We start from the raw sequence: 20,944 nt of genomic DNA on the forward strand, positions 1-20,944 counted from the left end.
GGTAATGTTTATTATAACTCTTTATTTCACACTCAGATGTATACACATAGACTTTTCTATCACATTTTTTGGTGCTGAAACAGGGATGGACTGTTAAACATCCCACAACCGCCCTGTTTCTGTTTAATATACACAGCCCCATTTTTTCAATTTATTTTCGTCTTCAACTAAAAAAGTTTAAAATATGAATCTGCTTCACTGATGCTAAAAACATGTCACAATGATCACAATCAAGAGCATTGCTTTACACTGATAAGAAGTGTTGAAATGCTTTATTCATGTTTATGATTTCTCAATGTTGACAACACCAGAAAATACGTCATACAATACATATATGTATTACACTTCACAATTACCTTTTATCTCTTCATAAACATACAAGACCCTTTCAGACTACAAGTAATAACATCACTGTCCTTACTGTTGGTGTCATTCATTACACATACATTTTCACTGAGCACCAGGGGACCATTCCGGTGGTGATAGTGCGCGGTAAAAATGTCCTTCAACATTAACTATTAGATTGTTACAATTCAGAAGCACATAGAATAATTTACGTCCTATAAAATACATCCTGTAGATTTGCAAACCCGAGTCAGTTGTCTGGTTGGTGATCAATACAGTGTGTGCATAGAAAGTAGGTCTTTCACCCATCAATCACCCAGTAACCAATGATGGGGGATAGGTGGCATGCACTGTTTTGTGCTTACGGAATTGTTACACCAGCATTATGAAGCGTGACTCACAGTCCATTCTTCAATAAAAATATTTGGATAGCTCAGCGGCAACGCGTGCGCCTTGGAAGCAAGACAACACGAAGCAACACAGTTTCGATCCCCGGATCCGCGCTTAGAAACCTCTTGGTGTTTAAGCACGTTATAAATGCGCAACTAAGACACAAAAAACTCAATTATGCAGCTAAAAAAACTAACAAATTCTGTAACAGCGCCTCGTGAGCGCTTTAAAAATGTAAAATAAAAAAAAGTATACCACCGATTGATTTTCTTCTAAATGATAGCCCCAAACACATACATTGCTAAGATATAGTTATGATTTAAAAAAGTTACAGGGAGAAGAATAGTAAAAAAAGGTAATTCATCAATTAGACAAGATCATAAAACACATTCCCATAACTGAAGAAGAGGTCAGAGTAAAACTGCATTGAATTAATGAGTGATCATCAGAACATCATCACATATCTCTCCATCTCTGCATTTCCAGATACAACGCTCAAATCCTCATGACAGCGCATTTACTCTTTAATTTGGCTAAGCCTACAATAATTTACTTTCAGTCAGAATTAGTTAATACACATAGTGGCAAGACGTCTGCTGAGAGCAACAGTCATTTGTACTACGTTCACTGTTTCTATTACATGCCTAGAAGTTCTCTTCTCAATCCAGTTGACATGTTTTGGACCATTTGCCCGCATTTGTAAAGGTTTGGCTCTTTCTGCAAATGCGTTCTACTAATGTCATACCTTTTTGAGAAAGAGTGCTTTAACAGAGAGTGCAGCATCCTACTTTATGTAACATATGTCTCCTTGGCTGTATCCTAAATCACTGTACTATCAGGTGCAGCAATAAAGGTGGGCAGTAGCGTTGGACAGTTTAGCAGTGCTAGAGGACAGGAACTGACAGAGATGAGTCCAGTTGCAAATGAGGCCCTGAGGTCAGCATTTGTCAGGGCTGTTTCAGTTTTGCTGAAAGGCTGAAGTTTCCAGGTTGAAGTAAATGCCATTGGGTGGATTGCCCGTTGATGAATATTGACGAGGCGCCCTCAGGCATACTCATTGGTAATACAATTGGATAAAAATGTGTTCACTAATGGATAAAAGGTGTTTCTTTCCCAATTAAGGCACTGAAAAATGTTCTCACCCATATGTGGCCTCTTACATAAATGCTTGTAATAGAGTAAACACACACTGCAAGTAGCACCCTGCCTATAAGGACTATGGCAGTGCAATATATTAGTCATATATTTTCCATAGCCATGTCTTTAGCATTATCATATTTGGATCTGTTCGTTAGGATGGTTATCATAACAACGGTAGGCGATTCTCAACTTGACTTTTCCCAGAAATTATGCATTTTAAGCAGCAGTAATTTTAGCGTAATTCAGATTTTTTTTAACAGATTCATGCTCACTACATTTTCTCCACTGGCTGCCTGTGGAAAGTATGAAATGCAGGGGCTATATGGTCTTCATGGGGTGGTATTCTCAGCAGTTGTGCCAATTCCAGTCCTATTGGGCTACCTCCTCACTAGAGCTTATTCCATCCTCAGTGTAGATGGGAGTTTGCACATATGCTTTCTAGTGATAAATAAGATAACCCTTCCCTCTGAACCTTTTTTTTGCTTTCAGTGTACACGCGAGGATTCATAACTAATATTTCTGGTTACGAATAAGAGGACATTTCTAACGGATGTATTTCCCACATTTAGTGCAACGGTGAGGGTTCTCATCTATATGTGTCCTCACATGATGAATAAACGTTCCATTCTCTAGGAATCTTTTCCAAAATGTAGCGGGGGGATGATGTTTCTCACCTGTATATGTTCCCTGGTGAAGAACATGATCATTTTGACAAACTGTCTCTTAACATTCAGGGAACGCATCTGGTTTTCATCGGCACATGCGCCCTCTAGTGAGAATAGCTCAGGTCTGGTTGAAGCTTTCCCCACATTTAGCGTACAATAAGGTTGTTCGCCTGAGTCTTCTCTAGTGGTCAAAAAAAATTATCACTTGCAACTGAAGCTTTGACCACTTTCAGTGACTTTATGAGGGTTCTCACCAGCATGTGTTTTCTGGTCAAGAGACTCTTCTGACCGAACCATTTACCACATTCCAGCGCACTGGTGAGGTTTTCTCACCTGTATGTGTTCTCTGGTGACGAGTAAGATTACTCCTCTGATTGAAGCATTTTCCACATTCTGTGCACTGATGCGGTTTCTCACCTGTATGCGTTCTACGATGGAGAAGAAGACTTCCCTTCTTACTGAACCTTTTCCCACATTCCGTGCATTGAGGAAGTCTCTCAACTGTATGTGTTCTCTGGTGGCAAGTAAGATTACTCTTCTGATTGAAGCATTTTCCACATTCGGTGCACTGATAAGGTTTCTCACCTGTATGCGTTCTACGATGGAGAAGAAGACTTCCCTTCCGACTGAAGCTTTTCCCACATTCAGTGCACTGAGGAAGTCTCTCGCCTGTATGTGTTCTGTGGTGGAGAATAAGAATTCTCTTCCAAGTGAAGCGTTTTCCACATACAGTGCACTGGTAAGGCTTCTCACCTGTGTGTGTTCTCTGGTGATAAATTAAATTTCCTTTCTGACTGAAACTTTTTCCACATTCAGGGCACTGATGAGGTTTCTCTCCAGTATGTATTTTCTGGTGGCGAATAAGAGTCTTCTTCGCTAGGAAGCTTTGACCACATTCAGTACACTGATGAGGTTTTTCACCTGTGTGTGTTCTCTGGTGAAGAGTAAGATTACCTTTCTGACTGAAGCATTTCCCGCATTCTGTACATTGGTAAGGCTTCTCACCTGTATGTGTTCTCTGATGGTAAATGAAATTTCCTTTATCACGGAAACCTTTCCCACATTCAGTGCAATGATGAAGTTTCGCTCCGGTATGCATTCTCAGGTGGTGATTAAGCGTCTTCTTCTCTGGGAAGCTTTTAACACATTCAGTGCACTGATGAGGGTTCTCACCTGTGAGTATTTTCTGGTGACAAGCAAGAGAACTTTTTTAACTAAAGAATTTCCTACATACAGATTATTGATGTGGTTTATCTCCTGTATGTGTTCTTTGGTGGTAAATTAAATGCACTTGCTGACTGAAGCTTTTTCCACATTCCGTGCACCTATGAGGTTTCTCATGTGTATGTGTCCTCCGGTGGTAAAGAGGAGTTTGCTAAGTGAAGCTTTTCTCACATTCAATGTGTACTTTCTCACCTATATGTTTTCTCTGTTGGCAAACAAGACTTTCCTTCTTACTGAAGCATTTAGGACCTTCAGTGCATGGAAACTGCTTGTTACCAATTTGTAGCGACAGTAGCGACACTCAACCCTTACCAAACAATGGCCTTACAATCACTATATGTATAAATATCACTAAATATCAGTAACTGTGCTCTATTCTGAACAGCACATTAAATAATAGGCTTGTATTGCAATATTTACATAATGACTCCAGTTTGCTTTACTGTTCATTTGGCATAAATCCTTATGTTTGGATGACTGATTCACCACGCTATACAGTTAGTGTAAGATGCTACCATGAATGTGTTGTAAGGCCACACATTAAGTAGACTTCTTCAATCCAGGTTCCTGATTACTTTACAATCACAGATGGCTTCATGAGCTGTGGATTAAGATCTGAAGAAATCACTCCATCCACCAATGAAACTTTGAACTGCTGAAGTTTGTAATATATGTTCAGACTCACTGTTATTGCTCTGTCAGGTTATCAGACACCTATTGAAACACAAGAAGATTCCCATTATTAGCTGTAATTTCCAAACTGTCAAAGACATGCTTCAATAGATAAACAGGCAGTACAATACCTCTGCCCCAACAGGAAAACATAATTTAAAAGCGATAGGAGGCAGATGCAATGGTATTCATTTATATTTACATCCTACATTTAATATAAGAAATCATATCACCAGAGCAGAAAGAAACATTATTTCCAAAACAGGACGAAAGAACAAAAACAATATTCTTAGGGGAAACTGTATTAATCAGGAGTAAGTTAAGTTAAAAAGATGTGTAGTGGCTACGATGTACTGCTGACTTAGTGTAAATCATATGTTCTTATTCATATCTAGGCACTGAAACTTTCATGTGGCTGTTTGTGCATTGGTAAACAAATTAAATTTGCACCCACGAAAAGGCAGACTGACCAATCAGATTCCACCTTTCCAGGGAACGAATATACATTCACCGGCGTGAAAAATAAAAAAGTAATCAAAAATGGCCACTGCCATTGAAATCAAAAAGGGACTAGGTCCCTTTTCGGATGACAGCAGCGATTTTGGAACTTGTTTACCCTCTCCCACATCATTCGAGGTAGGGACTAATGCCTTTTAGGATGATGGCAGCCATGGAAAACCTGTCACGGAGCGCATCTCTCATCGGACAAATAAAATAACTGTAAATGATCTGCACCCAAGGAAATCCCGGGCTGCGAATAACTTTCACACACAGGCTGGGGGGCGGACATGGAGTTTACCGTCCTGCAGCCCGAGTTTAGGCCCTCGCTTTGTTCGAGCCTACAAAGCTCGGGCTGACAGGCCGTTTAACTCGATGTCAGCTGCCCAGCCCGGGCGTGAAAGTTATATTGTAGAACATAAATGCTAACATGTTCTCAAATTTAATTTATTTGGCAATGCATGAACAGACGAATGAAAGGTTTAGTGTATATATATGAATAAGAACATATGGGTTTACATTTTGACAGCAGTACGTCACAGTCGCTACACACCTTTTTAATAGCCAAGTATGACACCGATTAAGCCATTACCTACCTTTGACAAATATACATTACTCCAAACTCAAATACAGAACTGCCATCATTATTGAAAGACTGATTTTAAGTTTAAAGTGAGAAGCACTAGTCTCTCTTCAAATGAGCAGAGTGCAGGCAATCTTGAACTACCGTGACCTACATTTTACGGAAAACAGTCTTCCGATATAGGAAAGCCCCACAGAGCCAATGCGTCGGCCCCAAAGCGTGCACAAAGGAGCGCCAAACATGTGCACATCTACCAACTGTGACAAAATGACTGCTACTCTAGATGAGTACAGGCCTGAGTATGGGTTTCTCAGCCCCACACTAATACTAGACCAGCCGTGATCCCAATCATAAAGGTGAAACAGGCACAACATGAAGGTACACATCCTTGTCCTGTTGGCGGAAGCATGGGCCAAAAACAGGCTAAACTCTTAGGTGGGTTAAGCTAGCAAGCAAACATACAAACAACAGTACCTTTGTACACAAAAGAAATGTCCAGTCAAGTTTCTATAAAAAGGAAAATACAAACTATAAAACTAGCAACTGAAATCTGTAAAGGAATATACAGAATAGGCAGACGTTTGGATGAAAGTGAAAATCTGCATATGAAAACAATGGTATTCTGCCATTTGTCTATACAGTCATGTTGAGTTTCAAAGTACATGTCTTAGAAAGGTAAATAGTAGGGTTTTTAATGTCAGTAGGGCCCATTAAACCAGGCCAAGGAGACAAAACTTCTAAAAATACGTTAGTATAGTCTTGTTCTTGGGACTCGACAGCACCAAACCAAGTGTGAGAAGCCAGGAATGAGAGTCGGACACAGTGGAGTTATACATTTGGTCAAATACTTTTATTAAAATAAAAGTGGGTGGGGAAATGCCCCTCTGTCCATGCTCTAAATGGTGTTTCTCTACCTCAAACCAAAACTAAGGGTCTGTCAGCGTCAACATGTTCAAAGCAAAACTGCCCCATGTCCAAAGTAGTATTCTGGCACTCACATTCTAGTAAAATAAACTCTAAAGTGTAAAGGGTATCTTTGGCCTCGAGTGGTTCATAAATGTTCATAAAGGAAAATGTGTAACTATACATTTCAACAGGATCGAGTTCATTATTCCAAAGGGTGGTTCTCTTCCTCTGGATTTCTCTTCCCTTGGTGCTTTATTCAACAATATCACTTCCTAGGTTTCTCTTAATAAATGATACAACTGATATACAAAACAATTGGCTCTCTGTCTTTGTCTTGTTATGATACCTGATTTGCTCTCCTTCCAGGTTTTCACTCCTCTTCCTATGATCAGCACAACCGTTTTACTAATCCTGATAAGCCTTTCTGAGGACCACTTTTAGTCATGTACTTTCTATACAAAGTTCAAAGTTTCCTTGCCTGGTGTACTTTCTGCCAGGGCCTTCTTTTATACACACACTTGCAACTGCCTGTTATACTCTCCTGTGAGTGCTTTCACATATAGGTATCTTTCTTACACCTTTAATTTTCCTGGTATACTTCCCTGTCAGGGCTTTTCGCACATTGGCTCTGCACAGCCCTCCAAACTGAATAGTTTCTTACTTTTCCTGATATTATTTCTGCCGGGCACATTACCCTGCCAGGACTTCTTTTACATGTGCATTGCATACACTCACAAACTTGAAAGTCTTGTGTTTCTCTTCTGTGCTTTCTTCCAAAGAAATGTCACTCTTCCTCTCTCATATGCTTCTTCATTAATATCAATTCAGTTTTGGCAAGCCTGCCAATATACCCTGGCGTCCCCGCTTCTCTCGAGTGGACTCGCCGGCTCTGGCTAGCGTATTCCTGCTACAAGCTGGTAACAGTCGTTCAGCGTTTCCCTCACGGTTGCCCCATCCATTTTTCAGCTTCTCTGCCTCTCGTGGTCCCTTCTGGGCTCTTCTGCTACATGTCTGCTGTGCTCTTCTTCTTTATGTCTTCAGGCTCTAGAAAGTAGAAGGCTGCCTCTAAACACCTGTAAATGGCCAGGAGCCCTCCGTTGGCTTCTGGTGTCCCTGCAGCATGTTTCTTCTTGCAGTCTGCTTCTTTTTCTTTTCTGGTTTCCGAGACGATTGGCTCCACAGATTCTATATTTGTATTGTGTCGTCGACTTTCAATTTCCCTGTGCTTACATCACAAACCCCACGTCTTGACACAGTCCTTTTGAAAAAGATGTTTGTCCTTTTCACAGCATGCATATGTGCAATGTTTTAAACCATCTCGCTGCCTCTCATATATGTGCACACTTTTCTGGCTTCAGTGGCTGCCTCTGCATTCCTTCTGTGTTTTCCTACCTTTAAACTCATGGGCAAGAGCCCCAAGGATGCCCTCTGCACCCCTCCACATACTCTCCCTGCCTCTTTTGTGTCTGTTGCATGCATTTTTCATTTTCAACATCAGTTGCATTGCCTTTGTTTTTTACAACTTACATGGCCCTCATGCTGTTAGCTGCCCACTTGCAGCTTTTGCTCTGCACAAAGATGCACTCTGAAGTGCTAAACTAAGGTCAATGATTTGTTGTTGGGAACTGTCAGTAGTAAGTTGGATTCATTATTCTGCGACTTTGTAAATGCTGAATGTTTGCAATTGTGTTGGTTTTAGGCCAATTAGAGTTTGCAAAAGTGAGCAAACTGGCGCAACCGCATTGATTCCCCATTAACTCTCTGCAGGACCCAAATGACATTGACAATATGGGGGCAGTAACTGGACTGCCTGGACAGACATGTTTCTTGGAAAGAGAGGAGGTGGCTAACAAAAAAACATAACATTTGATTTACTCTGGTGTTTGCCATTCTTTAAACAAATCCTTCCAGGCATATGTATGGCTCTACGCTGAGGGTTTAAGGACAAAGGCTCAGGAAATCCAGAGGGCTTTCAGGAGGAGGGGGAGTGAGGGGGTTGTAATTACTAAAGTAGAGAAGGTCAACACTTCAATCTGAGAAGTAAAACAAAAGTTGTACTATCTGGTGGTCTGTGATATGATATGCATTTGGCAATACAAGTGATTTGGCTGCCTAAGGAACTGCACTCAGCCGAGGATGGTCAGTTGTTACATATTGCTTGTGCAGAAGAGTCTAAGGCATGCTTGTTCCATTGATTTTGCAGCTAACTTTTCCAGGTCAATTGGTTGCAGGTGTGGGCTGTGCAGGAAAGGGCAGTAGTTGTGTGGAGAGTGTGGTATATATACAGATTTAGCGTTGTTTTATTTATTAGGGGACGAGCTTACGAACATGCACGCCTGGGACAAAGGGGGAGGTTGGGTATGGCCGAAATATGGGGGACCTTGGAATGTCAGGGGGCTCAACAGTTATTTGAAAAGGAACAAGATCATGATGTACTTGAGAAGGCAGAAAATAGATGTCGCCCTAATACAGGAAATACATCCCACAAAAGAGAAACAAGAGGTAGTACAGAGGAAATGGAAGAGGAAAACCATAGGTGCAATTTACTCGTCTTATGCTAGAGGGGTGATCACTTGGGTAGCACCACATGTCCCTTTTCCGCTGCTACAGACCACAGTGGATACAGATGGGAGGATGGTGGCAATACAGGGACTGAGAGAAAACAGAGAAATATGCATTATCAATACATACGCCCCAAATCAAGACACAGTGGCCTATTTTAGGACCCTATATAGTAAAATGAGCCTGTATCTCGGGGTGCAGTTTATCTGGAGGAGACTTTAACTGCACGCTGGACCCAAGGGTAGACAGGTCAGAGGGGAAATTAGACAGACCTACCTCTGCTGCCACACCTTAAAAACCCTGTTGGGAGACCTCAGGCTAGTAGATATGTGGAGGTTACACCACCCACACGATAGACAGTACTCGCATTACTCAGCCCCGCAAAACTTGTACACGTGATTAGGCTATGGGCCTCATCACGAGTCTGGCAGTAACTCTTAAATGCAGCGGTAGCGATATTACCGCTGCATTTAAGGGTCCGCCATATCATGGCCTTGGCGGATTTCCCCCCAGCTATAAGCTGGGGGGAAATCCGCTGCAAATTTGCCAATTTTCGGCTCTATCACCGCCGACGGGAAATCCGCCGGCGGTCATAGCGCAAATTTTCCCCATTGGGCCCAATGGGGAATGAGGAATTCCCGAATGGGCCCAATGGGGAATGGGCACTAACCATTCCGCCAAACCCGTGAACCGGCGCTAATAGCGCCGGGGGGTTTGGCGGTAGGGCTAATAGCACCAGTGGTAATAGCACCGGCGGTAATAGCGCCTGCGTTACTGCTCAACTCGTGATGAGGCCCTATGTGCTTACCTCACAGGAGTTAACTGGGGAAATAACGCAATCAGAATACAAAGCGGGAGTCCTCTCGGACCACTCGCCATTGGTTTTGACCGAGAGCCAGGATCCCAACGTGGCGACTCAGAGCTGAAGCACTGAAAGACACAGGGTCTCATTACACGGTAGGCGATAGCCATGACGCTATTAGCACCATGGCTACCCCCTTACCGCATTCCGGGTCCGTGTTCCCGGAATAGGGACTTACCGGGTCATTCCGACCTTTGCGGGACCGGTAAGTCCCCATTCCGGGAACCATTCCCCATTCCCATTTGAGCCCCCATAGGGCTCAATGGGAATGGGGATGGAGCTAATAACGGTACCGCAATTTGCGGTACCGTTATTAGCTCTGAAGTCCCTTAACGGGTCCCGTCCTTAACACCTGGTCAGACCAGGTGTTAAGGAAGGGTCCAGCTAAGGGACCTCGTAGTAGGCCGGTAAGGGATTACCTGTACCGGTGCCCTTACCGGTGCCGGTAATCCCTTACCACCTACCGTGTAATGAGGCCCACAGTGTTCAGGGAGGACCTGAGAGAGGGAAATTATAGAATACCTTGAAAATAATACTGGGAGTGTTGCATCGGCCGGAACTATATGGCAGGCATTTAAGGTGGTGATGAGAGGATCAGCTAAAGCCAAATCCAAGGGGCTTCAGGGAAGCATATTACAGGAACTGCAGAAGACAGAAGCAACGCTAGAGAGGGTGGTGGGTATGGGAGGTAACACGCGCGAGGATACCGACACCATAAGCCAATTACAGCAGGAATGTGTAGGGCACTGGGAGAGATTGTGTAATCTAAACTATAAGAAATACATAGAGAGGCAACACGCTGGGGGAGACAAGCCGGGAAGATTGCTGGCGTGGTTATATAAAAGTGAGACCCCCAGACCAATGATCAGAGCAGTGATGGGGGAGAAGGGACGAATTGACACCCAAGAGGGCATGAACGGGGAGTTCCTTGAATTCTATAAATGATTATATGGAGACAATGGAGGGGGCAAAGGGAGCGAGATTAAGGAAACACTAGAGAATATTGGCCTGCCGAAGCTAAGTGCGGAGGAGCGGGAGGACTTAGATGCCCCAATTGCATTGGAGGAACTAGAAGCGGTGATCGAGCAACTACCCACCTGCAAGACCCCAGGAGCAGAAGGACTCCCTAGCAAATTTTACAAAATGTATAAGAAAGAAGTGCTTCCCCCACTGCTGGCAATGCTAAATGAAGCTTTTGAAACAGGGATGTTGCCAGAATCCCTATGAGAGGCGATCATTATCCTGCTCCCCAAACCTAACAAGCCAAGTACGGACTGTGGGTTGTATAGACCGTTGTCAATGCTGAACCTGGACAGCAAGATACTGATGGCTGTATTAGCAAACAGAATGAGACGGGTCATAAGTAAATTAATACACCCTGACCAGATCGGATATGTCCCATGCAGATGCATATCTGACAACCTTAGACGACTCCACCGGGTCATAGAGCATACAGAAGGGGATTCGAGTGAGATTGCGATTATATCACTATATGCAGTGAAGGCCTTTGACTCTGTCAAAGGGCTTTGGCTAATGGCAGCCCTGGAGGAATATGGGATGGTACCTGGGTACCTTAAATGGGCGAAATTGCTATACAGTTCACCGCTGGCTAGAGTTAAGACGGGAGTGATCATCTCGGAGAGGTGGCACCTCAGTAGGGGCACTAGGCAGGGCTGCCCTTGGTCCCCGATGTTGTACATCCTAGCATTAGAACCCCAGGCAATATACCTGAGACAACAATACGAAGAAGTAGGGATCTACACAAAAGGGGGACCACACCTATTTCTCTATACGCAGACGACATGTTACTATACTTGAGATACCCCGAGGAAAACCTCCAATACATTCTGGAAGCGATGGAGCGATTTGTGTCGCTCTCTGGCATTGCAGTTAATCTTAAGAAATTGTGTATAGTCACCCTGGGGAGGTATATAGGGGTCCTGCGAGAACAACTGCCAGTCTTACAGATACCTTGGTAGACGTGCAAGTTCAGATACCTGGGCATAGATATCTATCACACGTTGGAAACAGAATATAAGCATAATACCAGGAAAGCGATAGCAAACATTGAAAATAGCATGAAGTTCTGGACTAAGCTTCTGCTAGCTATGATGGGGAGAGGGACACTGCTGAAGATGGTCGTATTGCCTAGGCTACTACACTTTTTTGGGAACAAACCATATATGATACCAAAGTGCTTCTTTGCTAAACTCCAGAGTATATGCAGGGGCTTCATTTGGCATGGAACTAAGAACAGAATTGCCCTGTGGAAATTACAGAACACGTATGATAAAGGGGGTATAAAACTACCTAACTTTGAGATTTATTATCTGGCTAGTCAATTGCAATACGTGGCCAAATGGCTGACGGATGACCCGACATCAGAGTCCAGACTATTGAGATCAGAGTGTGCCCCGTATTTTTTGAAAGAATTGATATGGCTGCCCAAACCGGAGCTAAAAGGGTGCCCAGGGAAGCTGGAATTGGGATGGAAAATATGGCACAAGGCCTGCCAGATCAGGGGGAATCCAACCCCGTGTTCTCCGCAAGTGCCGCTAGTGGCACTGACCGGAGGGGACGTGCAACTATGGAATAAGATCCACAAGCACTGGGAGCCTGTGGGAATTGCAACAGTGGAAGACATATGGCAGGAGGGAGAAGTAAAGGAATTTGGGGAGCTGGTACCGGAAACGGGTTTACATGCAGGGCAGTATATCACGCACACTAGATTGATACAGCGGATCAGAGAGACATGGTCCGGAATAATGCTGGAAGATCAACCCGACGAGGCCATAGAAATGATGTATGATGTAGCAGAGGGAGGGCATGAGGTGTCTCGAGTCTATGAGCTGCTGATGTCCAGAGTGGGTAGGGAAGTGACCCATTTAAGACAAGATTGGGAGGGGGAAGCCGGAGAACTCATGAGTAATGGGGTATGGGAGCGGGCTAATTACTTTGCATTGTCAAGTACTGCATTACCATGGAAACCGCATAAACTTTTGGTTTTAAAATCACTACTATTCCGCAGGTCTAGCAAGATATCCCCTAAATTGTGTAAATAAGCAATTGAGCCCACCAGCCGCTCTCCAGTCCACATCTCGGCTGCTGGCCACATAGGCACTTTTTCTAAAATGGCCGCCGCTATATTATCACCAGCGCCCATGGCAACAGCTCGCGTTGTTGCAGGCCGCACGCCAGCGACTCAGTACCTTGCGTTGTCCGCCACAGGTAAGCAGCACACCCGCGGGCCGCTCATACGACATCAGGACCATTCGAGTTACGTCCCTGAGGACCAATCACTAACAGGGTCTTTTTTACATTTTCGCACACAGGATCGTCCTTGGACTAAGATCAGTGTGAGCCCAGCAGTTGGAATTCCTCAGCCGTCTACAGAGACATTACCCACCTTGTCCACATCCGTCAGCATTCAAGTAATGCAGCGCACACCAACAAAGACAGGCAGGGTGTAGGAGCATTTGTTCCAAAATGAGTGTTTTTTTAATGACAGTTTGGATGACTGCATTTAAAAATTCTAGTATTGACACAATTTCTGTTTACATGCTATGAATCGGACATTAACGCAGGATCCGAGATGCGGAATTCGGCCACAACTAGACAGATCCAGTCTGTCCTCAGTCCAGAGACCGGTGCGCCACCCCACTGATTGAGGGTGCCCGCCCGTTTTTTCCATGTACCAGTCGTCTAAAGACACAGTAAGCGCTGTCCAGTGATGAGCACTTTCCCATTGTTTTTAAAGGGCCCCCTTGGGGACCCTGACGTCTATGGAAACAAGGCGGGTCACCACACACGATAGAGACGCCAGACACGAGGATGTATTCCCAAAGCAAGGGTTTTATTGCAAAGCAAAAGTCTCAGTTGGCCAACTCGGTCTCACGCCCCGCGCGACGTGTATCTCTAGACCTCGAGGGATGCAAGAGAGTGAATTACGTACATCAGTTACATATATACAAAATGCATATCAAACAATCAGCTATGACATGTTTAACACCCCCCTTTATTGGGTTTCTTTGAACTTGGTGTGATGATGGACATCTCCGACCACTATGACACCTTCAAACATCTATTCTAGTAACAATTTGTAATTTGTGAGTGCGAACGCATCTTTCGGTTATTGACTAGAACACAGCGCTTCTGTTCTTGGAAGCGCACTACATACGGGGGGGGGGGGGGAGTTGCATTCCGGACCTTGCTATCTATCAGGTGCTAATCGCGTCCTGGGAGCCGACATGCTATAGCGGGCTCAGGAAAGGGGGGCTGTTAAAAAAGCATAATTCAAGCCTTCAGCGGTATTATTCTAACATATTCTACCAGATAACAAGACTGGCTGGCAGCTGTGAAATGATTAAATGCCCCGCAGCTCTGCTTCAAGGCTACATTCGGGAGGGAGCCGGGCATTCTTCCTGGCGCTGCCTACGTTTGTGTTTCAGCGAACTCTTGTTATCCTCACGGCCCTGCGGCCCTGTCCTTTTCACATACAGACAATAATGTTTCACAGTCGAGCAGTGTAAGCGGAAAATATACTGCAAAGCAATAGGACCAGAAAGCAATGGGCAATGGTTAGAAAACAAAATGGCGATTCTTGTTACATCAAAATGGTCGTTCATTGGCAAATTCGAAAACCTATATTCTGTCATATCGTGCATGAGACGGTTGGCCCAAGGCCACCAAAATGCGTTTGCGGTCTCAAAGTAGAGGTATCCGTATTTCTAGACTGACAAACCCTCTTTTTGGCCGTATGCCAAACGTCTCATCTATTTATTGAAACCTCCTCCAGTGATGATGAATCTCAAGTACTTATGTCGGAGTTTTGCATGCTATCGTGGACATCATTGTCTTCATCAATATCTATTGCCATCAACTCTTTTACTGCTCTCATCTCATTTGGGTCTGGGCTAGTTAGATCATGAGGTTGTTTTTTCTTTGGTATCATATGCATGCATCCTTCCGTACATCCCTCAGTTACCTCAGCCCAAACTATGGGTAAACAATGTATACAACAACAGCACGTTAGGAATATTCCGAACACCACTACTAATATTGAGATCAACTTCCATCCCCAAGATCGTAGTATTCCCCAAAACCAAGATCATATTCCCCAGCTCCCTTCTCCAGTAGGGAGTTCAGAGTTTAGAACGTGCATTTTTTTTATTGCTTCAAAGATCGTGGGGGAATAGTCATCGACATAAACGCAATATGCTGATCCCACTATTTTGCAAATTCCCCCACGATCAACCAGGATTACATCGAGAGCCATTCTATTTTGCAGCGTCATTAACCTTATTCCTCTTTCTTCCAACGTCATGTTAAATAATATATCTGTTGTTGTGTTTATTGTATTCTTTAGGATTCTGGACAGTTGCCTTATATTATAGCAATTCACTATCTGTCCTAAGAATGGAATGAATGATTTTGCTACATCAGTTGCTATCAAAACACCTTTGTCAGTCCTTCTGACCCTAGTTCTGGATAATCTGGCCATGGCTGCTGTTTCTAAGAGGAATACTCCTGGGAACAGTAGCTCTAGGTAACATGTACCTCCCCAGTTTCTGGGCAACCAAGGGTATGCTTTTTCTCCACATATAAAATAAACTGGATCACCTACGTATACTGGTTCTATTTCCCATTTTAGTACCACTGTATTCATACAACCAGTATATGTTCCGACTGAAAAAGAGCCTTTCTTTTTTAGACAAAAAGGGACAGTTCTTTGGCTATAATTCACCGTGTAAGATGGGGCAATTGCATCTTTGTCCCCCTCTGTTCTTACATGAAACGTCATTACAGATGTTTTTTCTGGCAAGGACAATCTATCTCGTCTATTTTGTCGTGTTATCTTCCGTGTACTTTTCCTTGTGGGCTCTGGTGCTATTACTTGTGCTTTATGGAAAATGGAACAACCCACAGGCTTCATTATTATCTCCTCAAACTCATTCATGTTGGTTCTGTCTAATTGACCCGTATTACTCTCATTCCATTTCCCATAGAACATTGCACCTAAAGATGCATTACATGCAGATCTTAATGGTAATGGCTGCACATACCACCCTATTCCTTTTCCGGCATGCTGTGGTAAATGGGCACATACCCAGCAGTTTGTTTTCTTCAGGATTGCATGTGTCATGTTCATTATCAGCAGTAAGGTGTTATTTCCAAAACCTTCCCTGTGTTTTTCTTCCATTGGGGGTAGGGTATAAGTGATCACCTCAACCGGGCTTTCAGTACTGGATATATTAATTATTGGTAAAAACATTTCTAATGGGTGTATTGTTTCTACCCACCATAATATTAGGGCTGCCGATATTGGTGCTACCACGCTCATAAAGCACATTATTATCGTTAGTGCCAGCATACAATTTGTTTTACCATGCGTTTTTCTTAAACTTATAGTCTTTATAACTGACTCATTCTCAGCGGTGGTGGTGCAGGAGGAGGCTGGAACCAGTCCCGGCATGTTTCTCGTCGTCGTCCTTTTTTCCTCTCTTCATCGAGCTTGTTCTGATGTCTATAAGTTCAATGGAATTCTTTGTCACAGTTCAGTTCTGCCTGTCCTTTTTAGCCTGGATTTGATTATTCGTTTTTAGGCAAGATCACTTGTCCCCTCTTTCACTGCTCAGAGGATCTTTGATCAGTTATCGCCTCAGTATCATGTGCGCCCAGCTTGTCCGCTCTGGTTCCGGACACATGTACTATTAATCAGTTATCTTACTTGCCATAGTACCATGTGCACCCAGCTTGTCCGCTCGGTTCCGGACACATGTACTTTTTATGATCGCACCGAGGAGCCGCGAGTCTTGAATTGTCCGATTTGCACAATTCTCACGCTTCTCTCCTCTACACCTCTGGTTCCTTCTCCGTCCATGAGCTGAACCAGAGGTTGACATAAACACCAAAAAAGACTGCGGATCACTTTGTCTTCCGAGGCCACAGGTTGTATCGCCTTGCTCCTGGTATCGTATGATCCCAGTGCCGGTGCACTTTCAGATGCAGGCTTGAAGTCAGCCTGTGGCGCTATTGCAGGTGCTGGTGTGCGCCGCGCCAATGATGCAGATACGTTTTTTGGCGTGCTGGCAAGTGCTGGTGGGCGCCAAAGGGGTACACGATTTGGTTTTGCTGGTATCTGCAGGGCAGATTTCTCATCGGTCAACAGTGATGTCGACTCTGCTGGGCAACGTTGGGGCACTCTTTGCCCTTCGCCCTCTTTGGCAATCGTCTCAGGTTTTGTTTCGAGTTTCACTTCTCGTTTTGGCAGATTAGGTGGCTGCTCACTGGCAACAGTTTCTTTCGTTTCTGGGACCGCTGTCTCTTTCCGGTCATCAGTTTCAGGCAAGACTTTCAGTGCAGCTGGAATCTTTTTGGCATGGTTGGCATGGATCCACGACTTCCTTCCATCCACCCGTATTGCCGTCTGCGTCGCCAAAAGTACTTGATGGGGCCCGCGCCACCTGGGTGCTAATGATGACTTTCTTTCGAAGTTTTTTAGCAGCACCCAGTCTCCTGGCTTCAGCGCGTGCCCCGGACCGGTGTATCTCACTGGTAATGCCTCCTGCACCTGCTGATGAATCAAACGCAATTTCTGCATTAAAAGGCCACAATAAGTACTAAGCACAGGATGTTCTACAGATCACCAGCAAGACGTATTTTAAGTTTTGGCACCTCTCCATCTCTATGAAATCAAAATGAACTACCTCAAACGGCATGGAGGGCGGGCCAAAACTGCCTGTTGGAGTCACTGTTCCCTTTCCTACATTGTGGTGTAAACACGTGATACAGTTCTGCACCAACCTCTCTGCATTCTTTTTTATGTTTACATTCTGCCATACTGTAGAAAGGTGCTGTATCATTTTCTTTTCACAGATGTGCGTAGGGCTGTGGGCCATTGTGACCATTGCAGTCACATACGAATTTGGCAACATCCAGTTCCTAGTTCCCTTGTCCACCCAACAACCCTTCAGATCCAACTCAGCAGATCCCTCTGCCCATCCCTGTATTTCATCGGCCGTAGCCTCGGCCTGCATTTCTTTGACAGTCGCAACTCCATCTTCTATCATACAGGGTACTTCCTCTGTCTGAACCGTCATCATCTTGGTATTCAAATCAGTGGCAGTTTGTTTCGCAATTCTGTCTGCAAACGCGTTTCCCTCTCCTATTTTGCATGTTACTTTTTTATGTGCCTCGCATTTCACTATTGCTAGGCGCTTTGGAAACGTGAGTGCAGACAGCAATCGTACAATCAAAGGGCCATGTTGTATTCTGGCACCATGTGATGTCAGAAACCCTCTCTCAGGCCAGAGTCGACCAAAGTTATGAACCACTCCAAAAGCATACTGACTATCAGTATATATATTCACATTGAAATTTTCATAAATCTCGCAGGCTCTGGTCAATGCTATTATTTCCGTGGCTTGTGCTGAATTATAGGGTATTCTTTTACTTTCTACAACACTCTCTAGGGTAGTGATAGCGTATGCGGCAGTTGTCGTGCCATCTGGTAATTTAAAACATGAGCTGTCACAAAATAACTCTCCATCCGGCTCTTTCTGTGGAATATCACTTAAATCAACTCTTCCCTTGGTTTCTTCCTCAGTGACCATTAAGCAATCGTGGGGGGGTGATTCATTCTTCCCAATTTCTTTTAAGGTCATTGATATTGATTCTGCAGGATTCAAAGCGCTACACTTCATAATTTGGATATGGGGCGCGAACAAGATAATCTTATATCTTGTCAATCTAGCAGAGGTGAGGTGTTGCGTCTGTGTCCTATTTAATAGAACGTCTATGGCATGTGGCACCATCAAAATTAAAGTGTGCCCCAATACCATCCCTTCCGTTTGTTTCACTGACGCAGCAGCCGCAGGGACAGATCGCAAACATCGTGGTAGTGCGCGCGCTACAGGGTCCAGCGCAGAAGAAAAATAGCTGCACAGCCTATTTCTTCCACCTTGTTCCTGTGTCAAAACCGCCAATGCACATCCTTCACTTTCACACACAAATAGTCTAAACATTTTCTCATAGTTCGGCGTACCCAAAACTGGAGCCAAGCATAATGCAGTTTTCAATCCATCAAATACTCTCTGACATTCCTCATCCCATTACAAAGGCATAATCGCATCCTTTCTAGTTAAATTCACTAATGGTTTCACAATTAACGCAAAATTCCCAATCCATTGTCGGCAATATGAAGCCATGCCTATTATGGCTCTGACTCCTTTTTGTGTCTTTGGAATAGGCATACAAGAAATACTATGCGTTCTGGCGTTAGTCCTCTCCCTCCTTTCGAAAGTCGGTAGCCCAAATAAGCCACCTCCTTTCGATTATACTGAAATTTCTTCAAACTAGCTTTATGGCCATGTGCCGCTAGGTGTGACAGTAGTAATACACTGCTTTCTTTACAAATCTCCTCTGTGTCTGCAGCTAGCAATAAATCGTCTATGTATTGCAAAAGTACACAACCCACGGGTAATTCCAGCATGTCTAGCTGTTCTTTTAATGCTCTACTGTGAATACTTGGACTTTCCGTATAACCTTGCGGAATCCGGGTAAACGTAAATGATCGTCCTCCTAATGTGAACGCGAACAAATATCTACTGTCCTTGTCCACTGAAATACAAATGTGTTTTTCAAATCTATTACACTAAAATATTCTGCTGAAACAGGTATTGTCAATATTGTAGTGACGTCTGGCACTAGAGGAAATTGCGGATCTACTACCTTATTCAATGTGCGTAGATCAATTATGAAATGGTATGGTACCTCATTACCTCCTTTTTTATAAACCGGAAGTATCGAGCTGTTGCATGTACTGCCTGTGATTTCCTATATTACCCCTAATTTCACCAAATTGGTAACAATACTCTTCAATCCTTTCTCACCTTCAACCAAAATTTTGTATTAGGGTATTCGCGGTAGGGTAACACCTTCTTTCAAAATAATCTTTACTGGCTCTATCTTTAAACATCCCACATCGTTGTCATGCATTGCCCATATACAGGTTGGTACTTTACTTAGTTCCCCTGGTAACGCTTCAGACATGAATTCTGACACAGGGGCATCGTGTGGCCATATCATTAGAAACACTCCGTCTGCCGTGCAATGTATAACAGAACCTAGTTTTTTCAACAAATTTAATCCCAACAAATTTTCTCCACAATCATCTGTTAGAAGGCAAGGACAATGTTCGGTAAATGGTCCTATGGTAACTGGGACTGGTTGGGACACTGGGTTTATGACTGGTGTACCTGCGAACCCTACGGAAATATTCTTTTGCCCTGACAGTGGTATATTCGGCACCAAGTGATGGTCTATTGAACACTTCTGTGCTCCTGTATCTACAAGAAAGCGGTGCTCCTCATTCCCGACTCTCATTTCTACGTAGGGTCCTCTCTGATTAACAGGAATAGACACTAGTTCCGACCCCTGTCCTGGGCGGTCCTATTGGTGAAATAACACATCGTTCGATGTGTAATCATTACTATTACTGTAATACATGTTTGGCTGTGTATCGAAAACATTTCCACTCTTCCCTCTATTTCCCCCACTCTGATTTCCATATTGTTGATTTTGCTGTCCCTGACTCTGGTTTGGGGCATTTTGGTTTTGGCCTTCGTTTTGATTACCTCCGTTATTATGATGCTGCTGCATACTATTCCTATTTGGTCCATTCGCTCCTGGGTGTCCTCTATGCTGTCTCCTCTGACCAGACCCATTTCTATTCTGTAGATGCGGGCATTGCGCTCGCCAATGTCCTTCCTCTTTACAATATGCACAGTGATTCAGCCCTACTGTTCCCCCATGCATATTCAAACTACTCCTTCCTTGTGCGTTCCCTCGCCCTCTATTATGTCCTACTACTTGCTGCATTAATACTCGTGTCTTTAGATTTACCCTATCCCTCTCTTCTTTTTCTTTTCCTGCAGTCACTCTGCGCTCATAATATTGGGCCATATGTAGTACTTCGCCCAACGTTTTTGCTTGCCATGCACTCTTTGATGTCATTATTAGATCCTGAATTGGAAGTTTTAACCCCCTCACATATTTGTCAACAAATAACCTCTTTCCTGCTTCTGAACCCACATCCTG

General features: G+C 43.8%; 1 protein-coding gene across 1 annotated transcript in view; it reads right to left on the reverse strand.

The window, feature by feature from the left end:
* Nucleotides 1-255: 255 nt before the first annotated feature.
* Nucleotides 256-20,944, reverse strand: part of LOC138511220 (zinc finger protein 567-like) — a 70,549-nt gene continuing 49,860 nt past the window's right edge. Inside the window, exon 3 of the mRNA XM_069626753.1 lies at nt 256-4,478. Within this exon, the coding sequence (XP_069482854.1) occupies nt 2,812-3,639 (828 nt within the window). The 5' untranslated portion in view covers nt 3,640-4,478 and the 3' untranslated portion in view covers nt 256-2,811. The remainder of the gene's footprint in view (nt 4,479-20,944) is intronic.

Source organism: Ambystoma mexicanum, chromosome 6p, assembly GCF_040938575.1.
Source record: "Ambystoma mexicanum isolate Mex_15411 chromosome 6p, UKY_AmexF1_1, whole genome shotgun sequence".
Lineage (NCBI taxonomy): Eukaryota > Metazoa > Chordata > Amphibia > Caudata > Ambystomatidae > Ambystoma > Ambystoma mexicanum.